The 11,504-nt window shown below is 41.5% G+C and overlaps 1 protein-coding gene across 1 annotated transcript; it reads right to left on the bottom strand.

The window, feature by feature from the left end:
* Nucleotides 1-1,658: 1,658 nt before the first annotated feature.
* Nucleotides 1,659-11,386, bottom strand: LOC306959559 (DENN domain-containing protein 11-like). Its single transcript, XM_079551705.1, has 10 exons — nucleotides 11,286-11,386; nucleotides 10,794-11,194; nucleotides 7,492-7,591; nucleotides 5,448-5,606; nucleotides 4,271-4,427; nucleotides 3,980-4,118; nucleotides 3,441-3,572; nucleotides 3,216-3,366; nucleotides 3,044-3,112; nucleotides 1,659-1,915 (listed from the first exon to the last, which is right to left on the bottom strand). Exons 2-10 carry the CDS (start codon nucleotides 11,110-11,112, stop codon nucleotides 1,720-1,722), a joined length of 1,422 nt encoding a protein of 473 aa, XP_079407831.1. The 5' UTR covers nucleotides 11,113-11,194; nucleotides 11,286-11,386; the 3' UTR covers nucleotides 1,659-1,719.
* Nucleotides 11,387-11,504: the final 118 nt, after the last annotated feature.

The following is an 11,504-nucleotide window of genomic DNA, read 5'->3' as shown; positions in this document are numbered from 1 at the left end:
TTTTATTCTTATAAGCTGAACTCTATATATATCTGTACATTTAACCCCCTGACAACCAGCTTTTGGGCTCACCGTTGTTGCATAAGATAATTATACAGATAGCATTAACTTCAGAGACTGTTTGTGTTACCAATGACATTGCACTTTATTTCAGAGTGGTTTACAACAAAATAAACTTTTTTTTTTCACATGAGTCAAACGTGATTCTTCAAGTGTTTTTGAATAGCATTTTCACCACAAATCTGCACCGTTTGTGTTCAAGTGGTTTGCATACAGAGGTGGACGCGTTACTCAAAGAGAAACATCTCAAAATAACAATACGACCTTGCAATCCACCCGACAAGTAAAAATGACCATGTATTGAATATTGATCAACAAATTTGAGCGTTTTATTGAATGGAAATTGGATTACTTCTCTTTAGTGAAGTAGCTCCATACATCCACCTCTGACAGGGACCATTATAAAACACATTCAGCTTTTTCATCACATGTCACAGAGCAAAAATATGTACATCAGAATTATTTACAGAGAAATGACACTTTTTTTTTAAAATAAAATACATTTCTCAAACATGTAGAGGAACCGCATGGTGAGGGAACAGCACATCGTGTAGTGTTGAGTGAGGACTTGTGGGTGTAGTCGGCCTTTTCTGTTTAAAGTAGCTACCTACGTCCTCAAAGGTGATTTAGAATTATTTATCAAAACAGGAATGTGACAATGTGCAATATCAGTCCTTTTTCTGACAATGAATAAACTTTGCAATTGTTTTAAAGCGGTGTAATATAGTATTTGTATATCCCGTCCACTCGCCTGAGAACATCTCCGTTTATGAAACTCTAAAGCAATTCAGTCTTCGAGCAAAGCTTATGCTGTACGACATGTAGCAGCGATAATAAAAAAGATTTAATACATACAGCATGTTCAGTGTAAACGTTTGAGCAAAGAATGTGTACTTAAATGTTTATAATTTAAGTTTGTTTTTGTCTCAATAAAACGATGTGATGTAACTCATCACTATAAAACAGTAATAGTCATTTGTTTTTTTTTTTACATCATACCGTACATTCAAAATAGGTTAAAGTAACATTGTTTTTGATACTGTCGGCCCAGCCAACAGCACAGACTTCACTCATAACGTAAAATCTGCTAAACTTCTTCTGCAGCAGTACATGTAGTGTTTACAGACGTGGCTTGTAAAGGCAGTTCAATCATATAACAGTTGACATTACACTATTGGAGTTATTAACTAATGGGACCTGATTTGAACACAGAGGCTTTAAGTTGAATGTGATTTCCAGCACTTTTTGTACTTAAAGGAAAATCCATTATACACATACGTACGCACACACAAGCGGACACTGTACAAAATGTATTTACAAAATGGCTACCTTTCTTTCAGCTTTCATTCTGCCCATAATAGTCCCACAACAGTTCGTCGACCTTGTATCCAACTTGCCTTTAACTGTTCAGAATCTGAGAACAAGAGCCAGCAAACAAAGATGGACAGAAAAGGCCTGTTGCTTAGTTCAAATGAGGTAAATACTCTCATTTGCAATTATTGGTTGTTAAAAGGCTTATTGCAACAAATTCAACTTGTCTCAGCTTGTTTTCAGCACACTCCACAACCCACTTTCAACATTTGGAGAATTGGGCCCCTGGTTCATCCCAAAGTCAGCCTGTGGCCAAAACTCTTCTTTTCGTTTGACTTTGAGGATTTCTCAGCTGCAGCAGAGCTGTTCGGATACGAGCAGTGTGTCGTAGCCGTAGATCTCCAGCAGGTGGAGCAGGAACAGCCGGTCTCCGTGAGGATCCAGTCCCATGGCCCTCACGGTCTCCTGGGTCAACGTGGGGTCGGTGCTGTTCGCAACTTCGCTCAACGTCTGGAAAATACGGTTGTTCTGCTCCAAAAAAAACCTAATGGGAGAAATTCATTTTAAGATTCTTAATATACTATAGTTTTTAAAGTGCTTTATAAATATAGTTGGTATGGTATGACTGCACCACTGTGTCAGTAGTTCATACTTGACGCTGAATGTCACTTTTTATAATAGAAGGCGTGGCATTTGTTTCTAAGTCAAAGAAATGGTGGGATGTGGGTGTTTTTTTTCACTTAAAGCTGCATTATACAACTTTTTATGTGGGAAAAAAGATCATATTTATGCGTATTTTACCTTGTAGTGATCCAGCGGCTGTATGAGTGGTCAGCATGGCACTTTTGATTTCCATCACAGCACACTCCACAACCCACTCTTTATTAATTCACTAAAATAAGACTAAATAAAAATGAAAGGAAGAGACTAAAATCATCTAAACTTCTGTGGACAGTCTGAAAGAGCCTCATATCATTTGCAATCACTGCCAAATTAACAGTGATTGGGGCTGTTTATGTGGGAGCAGCTCCAAGAATCAGAGGAACAACATTAAATATGATTATAATGAATATTATAAAAGTCCACTAAATTTGTCTTAAATTTAGTCGACTAAAACTAGACTAAAATTGAAAAGTTTTTTTTTGACTAAATCTCGACTAAAATTAAATTAAAATATGTTGTCAAAATTAACACTGCTGTCATAAAATAAATGGTTGTATTTCAGTTTCATTTATTATATTATGAAATTCTACGCGGTGTAGCTTTAAAGAAGAACTAAGTAACTTGTTTGCCATAATAAATCCTTTTCGTAGTAATACAAGTGTTAATGGGATGATTGGGGGGTCTTTCATCTCCCCCTGGTGGCTCTGGCCAGAAAACCGCAATTGCAGCTTTCCTGCACTGGGTTGGCGTCACCAATACACACTAATGGAATCACGAAGAAGAAGCTAACAGGCAAAGCTAACTGCGGGCTCGCACCACTTAAAAGTAAAATAATGTAACATGTTACGACACCTGCAGTGGCGATTATGGCCTCTAGGGGCATGAGTTACTTTGTTCTGCTTTAACAAAAAAAAAAAAAAGTTAAAACTGTGTTCATGTAATTACTCTGATCTGCGTGAGCCCCGCCTATAATACCTCAAAACTGGCTTCAACAGACATGTTAACTTACAGAATAAAGAGATCCTCTTCACTGGACACACAGTCTCCAGTCTCCTCTTGAGAGTACAGCAATAATTGTCTACCACAAAATAAAAAGATATTTAGTATATTGTTATGTCTCGTTTCCCTTCACAGCTATTTAATTCATAATGAATTCATACTAGGAATACTCATAAATGTACCTTTGTTCAGTGAGTTTGTAATATTTGTCCTTGTCCGCTGCGCTGAGTCGGAGCAATGGCTTCAGTCCTTCTCTGTACGTCTTTACATTCTGATTGTCCACATAAACATCGTACAGATCCTTCTTCTCCTCAAAAATCTTCTCTGTAGTGCCTAAAGGTAATGCAGATCATTGTTATCCATTATATAACCAGCATTTATTTGCAGTAAACATTCAATTTTCTTACAAGCAACGTAGGAGAGCTCATTTTCCAGTGCATTTATATCAGCCACATTTACATAGAAAAAAGGCCTAAACTCGGGTACGGCGACTCCAATTCCAGGGATGGAGATGTTTGCTAGACAGCAGCAGCAGTAAACTGTAAAGAGAGGGAGGAAAAGATACATGTTATGGAGTTAAGGGATCCACAAGAGAAAACATTTTAATATAGTAAATAAAAAATGCAGAAACATAACAATACAACAAACAAGGCCTATACCACTCCAGCCAATGGAGCTACTATGGATGGCATCAAGTCTTCAGCTTCCATTATGTCTGTTCATTAACATGCACCATCCCAATATGTGTAAAAATGTTTAAAAAAAAAATAGAAATCAGTGCACATGGCCAAAACCAAAGCCAGGCAGAACTAAATTAGGACTATATTAAGGGTTAAGGGGAAACTTACTTGCGCCACTGTTCACATGACTCAAGTCAACAAAGGCGTGTCACACAATCAGTAATTGTGGTTGCTCGCTGATGTTATATTACTGTGTATTGCTTCACCTCTGTAGCAGACCACTCCCACCGGCGGAGGGGAGAAGATGAGGATGCGTCTCCGGAGCAGAGCCAGTTTCCACAGCACCATGATCTGTTCCCCAAAGAACCGGATGAACTGGGACATGCAGCCTGCGGGGTGAGTTATCTGTAGGGCAGGAATAGAAGTGTATTTGTGGGATTTTCTTTGTAATCATAAATCCACCCTCATTGTTCGCCTTTGTCTTAATCAAAGCATCAGTATTACTACTACTACATCTACACATTTATTTACACAAGCAGCGGAAAGTCATTTTCTACCTTCATCTCAGGGTGCATGCTGTGGTTAATGACCGCCCCCCAGGCATTGGCTGGACACGCAGTTACAATCCCATCACCACCAGGGGGCAGCACTGCTCTTTTATCTTCATAAAAGGCCTCTAGAGGGGAGTAGTGGCCTGGCGTCTGCAGCTGAAGTCTGACAACACAAAAGTAGAACGATGTATTACTATGGCTAATATCCATGTTATTAGTACAGCTAGTAGTACAATGAAGCATGAATATTTTGTCATTTAGCAAAGGTTTGAGAATGTGACAGAAATACAAGGAAGAGCTCTGGACGACATAAACACGCATTCCTAAATATCTTAATCACCCCGTGATGAACACTAAGCCCTTTATATGGGAGCAGACGGCAGCCATGATGGACACAGATGGAGAATGTAGAGCAGAGATGAGCCAGCCCGCTAGAGGCCAATCTCAGGACAGAGGGCGGAACAAGAGACAGATCAGGGGCAAGAATCAGGGAAAGAAAACAATCAAAAATAACCTGAGTCAGTGTATAATAAAAATCTAATTTCAGTGAATTCCACATCTTAATCGCTTCCCTCCATACTCCGTGAACTAAAATCTGACTAATCTAAACACAGTATGTTATGGACAATGTAGAGAGATCGTTATGTATTGTGATGCTCTACTTTTCCTCACCCACTCTTCCTATTGGTCAGTTGTGACAGATGGATTTCACCTGTCGCAGTGAGCCGTCAAAATGACACAGTTTTAGTTACCACTTAAGGCAACATCTAGTTTTTAAGTGCACAACAAAAGAACTAGTAAAATCTTGCATTAACCCACATAGATCCACCTCAGGAAGGAAACACGACAGAGGTCCAAACCAGTCATGTTACTTTTATGCTCACATCTGACAATGCACAGGGGAGAAAGGAAAGAGACTGAAAGTAGAGAGAAAATGGGAAAAAAGGAACTGCAGAGAAAAGCAGAACTGTAACGTTGTCTGTAGTTCAGTCCTTGTTTAGACTCTAACCCTTTAAACCCAGGTCAAAGTTTGAACTCACTTGTTGATTTTACTGCAAAAAACATCCTTGTAAATGTATAATGTTGAATACTGTGCTGTAATGAGGTCAATATACTCAAACAGTGACACAGTACATGGAAACTCAAAGCATCACTGTATCACAGCAGCAGGGGGCGCTCTTACCTGACCTGATGCTCCAGGAAGCTCATGTATCTGTACAGGAGTGTGTATGATGGAGAGAGGATGCCCACAGACTTCATCCTCGCCCCTCGCTCCACTGTGCTCTCCACCGCCATGTTGGCAAAGCACGCCAGGCCGAAGTAGCTGCCTTTTCGGAAGTAGCTGAAATGGGCACACAGGGAGCCAAAAGTAATAATCATCCAAGCAGATACAGTCCCATACAAAGGTTTAAAGGGACTATACGGTTAACTATACGGTGTTAAAATTAAGTATTTTCCTTCACCCTACATGTTTCAACAATCTCAAAATGTGTAGAACGAGCTCAGACCTATTCACCACAACTGCCTCTAAAATCCTGCACTCAAAAAGGTGTCAACCCGCACGAGCTTAATATAGAAGCTGCAGTTACATCTATGACCTGAGGTGGCAGTAGTGAGCATAAAATGGCTAACTTACATCTAAGGACCACTTGAAAAATCCCCCCCCACTGCATAAGCGCATAAGCAGGGCCTCTCGCAGCTCGCCATCGCTGCTGAGGTGGAACGTAGTGAAACAGTCGCTTTGAATGTCTTAAAAGATTCTGAGGGAACAAAAAAGTCAAGTGGAAAAAATGTCCCCAGCAATGAGCCAGAGGATCCAAATGTCTGCCTGTCAAGACACTGGACGATCCCCAACCCAAATCTGCACATCTGCACATCTGCACATCTGCACATCTGCACAGAGCCAGTGGCTACTTGACGCCCCTGTACTACCTGAAACTCCATTGTTCCACTGAAGGAAAAATCATTATGGAGCTCCGTCTCTGGGGGCAGAGAAAACATCTCAGGTGGATTTTCTTCAGATGCCGGTAACGTTGGAAACCATCTGGACCATCAAGGTTACATTATTTTCTCATAAGAGAATAAAACTTTCTTCCATCTTTCAATGTCCCATGTTTGGTGCTCTCTTGCAAAGTCCAAACAGACAGTTCTGTGGCTCAAGGAGACGAGACCTTTAAAGATGTTTTTTTGTCTTCAAAGCCCTTCAATCGCAGATGCCTCTGATGGTTATTGGGCTGCAGTCGGCTCCAGTAACGGCCTTCGTTTGGGTCGAGGATCGTCCAGTGTCTTGACTGACAAGGATCGGATACTCCGGCTTTTTTGTTTTGTTTCCACTTTACTTTTTTGTTCCACAACCCTTAAGATGTTTAAAGACATTACAAATGAGTGTTTTACTGCGTCCCACCTTCGCAGCAAACAACCCAAACATGTTCACAACCAGAATCTTTTCTTGTCTTTACCATCAGGACGTCATGACAGTGTGAAAACCTGACATAAAATGACACTGAATTCACATTTCTTGCACATATTTGTTCTTTTAAAGTCATGTGGGCCTAAACTTTTAATCAGCAGCAAAACAGCCTTGTTCAGTTTATTTGTTGTTTTCAATAAAAGGTTCACTCAATTGTTTTTTGTCTCACTCCCATTTCTTCTTGTTACATATTGAAGTACTGCTTGGAACCTTGGATCCAACCATACAAGAAGAGATTTTTTCAAGTGGTCTTAAACTTTTGATCAGGACTATATAACAATGGAAGGCTTAATTTAATGTTACTTCTGAACATTGAAATGCGCAGATCAGGCATGACATTACCACCTCCCAGTCCCTATTATTCATTTGTTATTTATGACAGTACAGAAAGTGCACGGCAGACTGAGAACACCTGAAGAACTAATTCAAGAATCATGTTTGTCTAAACTACAATGTGTCAGTGCTCACAATGTAATCCTTTTGTTTGAATATTATGTAACGTCAATGGTCACATTTGTATAGCGCTTTACTACCTACACTAGGCATTCAGAAAGCTTTATATCTGGGAACCACTCACCCATTCACACTCTCATTCATACACCAGTGTCAGACAATGAAGGTAAGCTGGGTGAAGTGTCTGGAACTGCCTATACCCTCCGGTCACAAGACAAACCACTTTAGCGTCTGTGCCGCTGGTGCTCAAGGCAAAGGCTTTGACCTGACGAATGTTTTTAAAAAAGTGGACACAAATGCTTACATAAAATCGGTGGAGACCCGGTGAGATCCACTGGCGATCGCCTTGAACTCCACCCCCTCCAAGTCCATGTCTTTGGGCAGACACCACTCCAGCATGTTCCCTGCCACAAGAAAGGGAAGAACGACACCATCAATAACCGACATCCCAGAGTTAGATAAACGATAAAGGCCCATAATTAAGGCCTTGTCATGTCACTGATTAGGATGTGACGAAGCTCAAATGTTTTCTTGGCAGTTCTTTGTGTTTCAGCTGACGTCCAAATGGCAGCTGAGCAAACACAGGAGCAGGATAACGAGTGACTCACAGGCAGACGCAGAAGTTGGGTGCAAGAATGTATTTAGTGAGGCGGGCGGTGATGCTACATAGAAACGTGTCACTGGACATTTTGAAGTGCGAGCCACCGGGGAAGATATGGCAGGCAAGTATCCGCCAATCAATTATGGTCATGCAAGAAAAACTAAGCTCCGGTTTGCATTTGCTCTGAAAGTACAAATTGTCAATGAAAGCTGTATCTTGCAGTAGCTCCTTTTAAAGTTGTACACCTTTTAGGGAGTAGGGACATGTGATTCTAACAGGGACGAAGTCTGGGCTGAAAGATATTAGCCCCATTTCGACTGGACCAGACTGGAACGGACTGAAGCGGTTTGACGGTGTTTCCACAGCCAAAAGTGAACTGCTCCGCTCCAGCCCCGGACCTCTTCAGCCATGGGGTCTGGAGCGGTTTGCAAACTAGACCGGTTTGGGGGGGAAAGGGGAGAGGGGCTTGTCACCACTCTGATTGGTCAGGCCAATAGTCATATTCAAATTTTCTTTCTCTTCACAAGGCTCTATAATGACTGGTTCACCCAAAATATAGGCATTTTTTCCCTCTCTACTCATAGCCTGTGCCTGATTTTGATGTGAAATCATTCAATGAAATTATATATTTTCCCTCATATTTATGTCTATAATCTACTGCTCAAGTTTTCAAGTTTGATTTGCACATCGTTTCTTATTCAATATATCAATCAATCAATCAACTTGTATTTATAGAGCCCTTTACAACACTCAAGGCGACCAAAGTGCTTTACAATAAAACCACATAAATCCATTAAAAACATTCATACAACCAAACAATAAAACAGATAAAATGTACTAAAAGTGTTGCCGTGCTACTTAGTGTTAAAAGCCAGTCTGAATAAATGCGTCTTGAGCCTGGATTCAAAAAGGCCAAAGTCAGTGATGGTGCGCATATCAGGGGGCAGCTTATTCCAGAGTCTGGGTCCAGCTGCTGAAAAGGACCGATCACCACAGTGCTTGTACTTGGTCCTGGGCACTTCCAGCAAGAGCTGGTTTGACGACCTCAAGGATCTGCCCGAGTCACGAACAGTTAAAAGTTCAGACAAGTACGAAGGGGCAAGACCATTGAGGGCTTTAAAAACAAAAAGAAGGATTTTAAAATCAACTCTAAAAGAAACTGGAAGCCAATGCAACGAAAAAAGGACTGGGGTGATGTGCTGACGTCTGGGTGTATTTGTTAAAAAACGAGCTGCAGCATTTTGCACCAATTGAAGACGATTAAGACAGGACTGGGAAACTCCAAAATAAAGGGCATTACAATAATCAATTCTTGAACTGATAAAAGCGTGGATGATTCGCTCCAGGTCTGAGCGGTTTAAAAAAGGCTTTACTTTAGTTAAAACACGCAGCTGATAAAAACCTGACCTGACCACACTGTCAATCTGTTAGTCGAAACGAAGCGAGTTGTCAAAGACAACCCCGAGGTTTCTGACCATAGGTTTAAAATAAGAAGTGAGCAAACCAAAGTCTGAAAAATTTGAGCCCAAATGAGAGGAGTGAGGCCTCATATCTCTCTCTTTTATTTTAGAATTCACTGTTGAACTAAAACGAATAGGTTTACTCGTTTGGGGCATTTTTGTGATTTTTCTTTTATCTCAATAACTGTTCCTCTGGTGCTCTGTCCCATCCTAATGACCACATGTAGTATATACAAAGGTGATTTGATGCAGGACTAAAGCACAGTGATATCAGGCTGTGGTTGTTGCCTGTCACATGAATATGAATGTCCTTGGCCACACCCATAACAACCCAGACCACTTTACCTTAAAGACACTTGAAACACAAACTTGCGGTGCGTTGCCCCTCCCTAGATGAACCGGTCTCAAGTGAACCGAACCGGTCTAGTGCTGTCGAAATGGGGCTATTGATTGGCTGAACAGAACACACTGAAGTTGGTTTTATTGGCACATTTTAACTCCCGCCTGAGGAGAGCACATTTTCTCCAGGTTAACTCAACGCTAAAAGCTTCTGGAAAAAAAGCGCCAAAATAGCAACAAGAGGGTGGAGAAAACGAGGATGAAAACGCAACACAAAAGTGACAAAGAGTGACAAAAAAATGACAAAAGAGCAACAAAAAAGTGGCAAAAATGTGACGAAAAGTGACAGCGCGACAAGATCAGTTTTGTAGGCCTTAGCTTTCAAATTAAGCGTTACACTGGCCTATAGACTGTAAGCTCCAGTCTAGATGCTTTTAGATTTGGGTCAAGCCAAACTGGAGAAAATGTGCTCGGTTAAGGCGGAGGGTAAGAGGTTAAAGATTCTGATTTTCTGCTTCCATGGTGGGAATTTCACAACAGAAAGGACCAGAATAATCAATAATTAGGCAATCACAAAAAAAAATCCTATAACATTTGAGTATCTTTGTGACCCGAAAGAGGATCTACTCACGTTTCAATGATTGATTATACACTAACAAGTATTTGTGTTAAAACATTGTGCACATGAAACCTAATCTGACTTCCTGTGCTCTTGATCCATATATTGATGATCAGATGGAAAACCCCAGTGCAATTCTATTTCCCCAGGACATGTAACAAAGTCCTAATTAAACATTGATAAGTTCACTTTGCCAACGACCTGAATGATCCCTTCAGAATAATGCCAGTAGACATTTAATTGTACATGTTGGACAGCAGAGGACAATGCAGAAGATTAAGCACTGCCAGCAAAGGCCACACCTGTAGTGCAGCAAAACATTATGATCCCCCCCAAACAGGAGGCCTTTTGTGCATTGGTGGTTTATTATCAGAAAAAAAAAGAATAGGAAAAGAAAGAAAGAAAAATATAATTTGAAAGGAGAAAGAAAGAAAACTTGTTGTAAATTATGTTAATGCCAAATGCAAGTAACACCACATTCATTCTGTGCTTTTACTGCTGGTCTTGTTTTCTGTGCCTGCTGTTCCTATACTGGACCATTTCGAGTGCACGATCTTAATTGATTTAAGTCTAGCGCATCATCTCACCTGTTCTGGTATTGAATGTCACAACAAAGACGGACACAATCTGGTCATGTTCCTCCCATTTCACCATGCTGTCCTCCAAGGCCACCTCCCCGGCGGCGGAGTCCGACAGAAAGCCCTCCTCGTCCGGGCGAAGGGCTTGGTCAGTGCCCGGTGGGTTACTGGGACCCCCGTGCCCGCCGCTCCACCCAAGCCCAGGCGCGACGGGGCGGCTGTTGGAGGGGCTCGACAGGCAGTCCTCTACAGCGTCTCCTCCGGGCTTCTCCGCCGATGGAGCCTCCTCCCAGTCCAGCAGAGGGGCCCTGTCCGACCGCTCCATCATCCCGGTCCCACCTCGTCTGTCTCACCGCGGACTGGATTGACGTCTCAGCCGCCAGCCAGCGTCCATCCGCAGATTATTACAACTCAAATGAAACACAGCATTACTGAGCATTAACCGGCTACACCTACATAATTTGCTGGAACAACCAAACGTCTTGAGGTTTTCAGTTTTACCTATAAAATCTACCTCTTTATTTGCAGTGGTCATAAATTGTCTGCTGTTTTAGAGAAGGCAACTCCTTGATGCCGCTGCTATACCAGCTCCTCGAGTTATGTTCGCAACAACGTGCCCTCTATTTGTCACCTCTCCTTGAGCGAATCACCGCATGCAACGCTTGGAAACGCTCGTCTCATTTGTGCTTTTGAACGCAACTCAAGGAGCACTTTGTAAAC

This window comes from Gobius niger (genome assembly GCF_951799975.1).
Source record: "Gobius niger genome assembly, chromosome: 2".
NCBI lineage: Eukaryota > Metazoa > Chordata > Actinopteri > Gobiiformes > Gobiidae > Gobius > Gobius niger.
This window is presented reverse-complemented; position numbering and strand designations above follow the sequence as displayed.

What these genes read in the sequence shown, in the direction of transcription:
- LOC306959559 (XM_079551705.1), bottom strand. Translation starts at nt 11,112, where the DNA reads ATGATGGAGCGGTCGGACAGGGCCCCTCTGCTGGACTGGGAGGAGGCT. An exon ending in CGGGTCTCCACCGATTTTAT is followed by an intron (nt 5,607 to 7,491) that starts GTAAGCATTTGT and finishes TGCCCATTTCAG; the next exon opens with CTACTTCCGAAAAGGCAGCT. An exon ending in GGGAGTGGTCTGCTACAGAG is followed by an intron (nt 3,573 to 3,979) that starts GTGAAGCAATAC and finishes CTCTCTTTACAG; the next exon opens with TTTACTGCTGCTGCTGTCTA.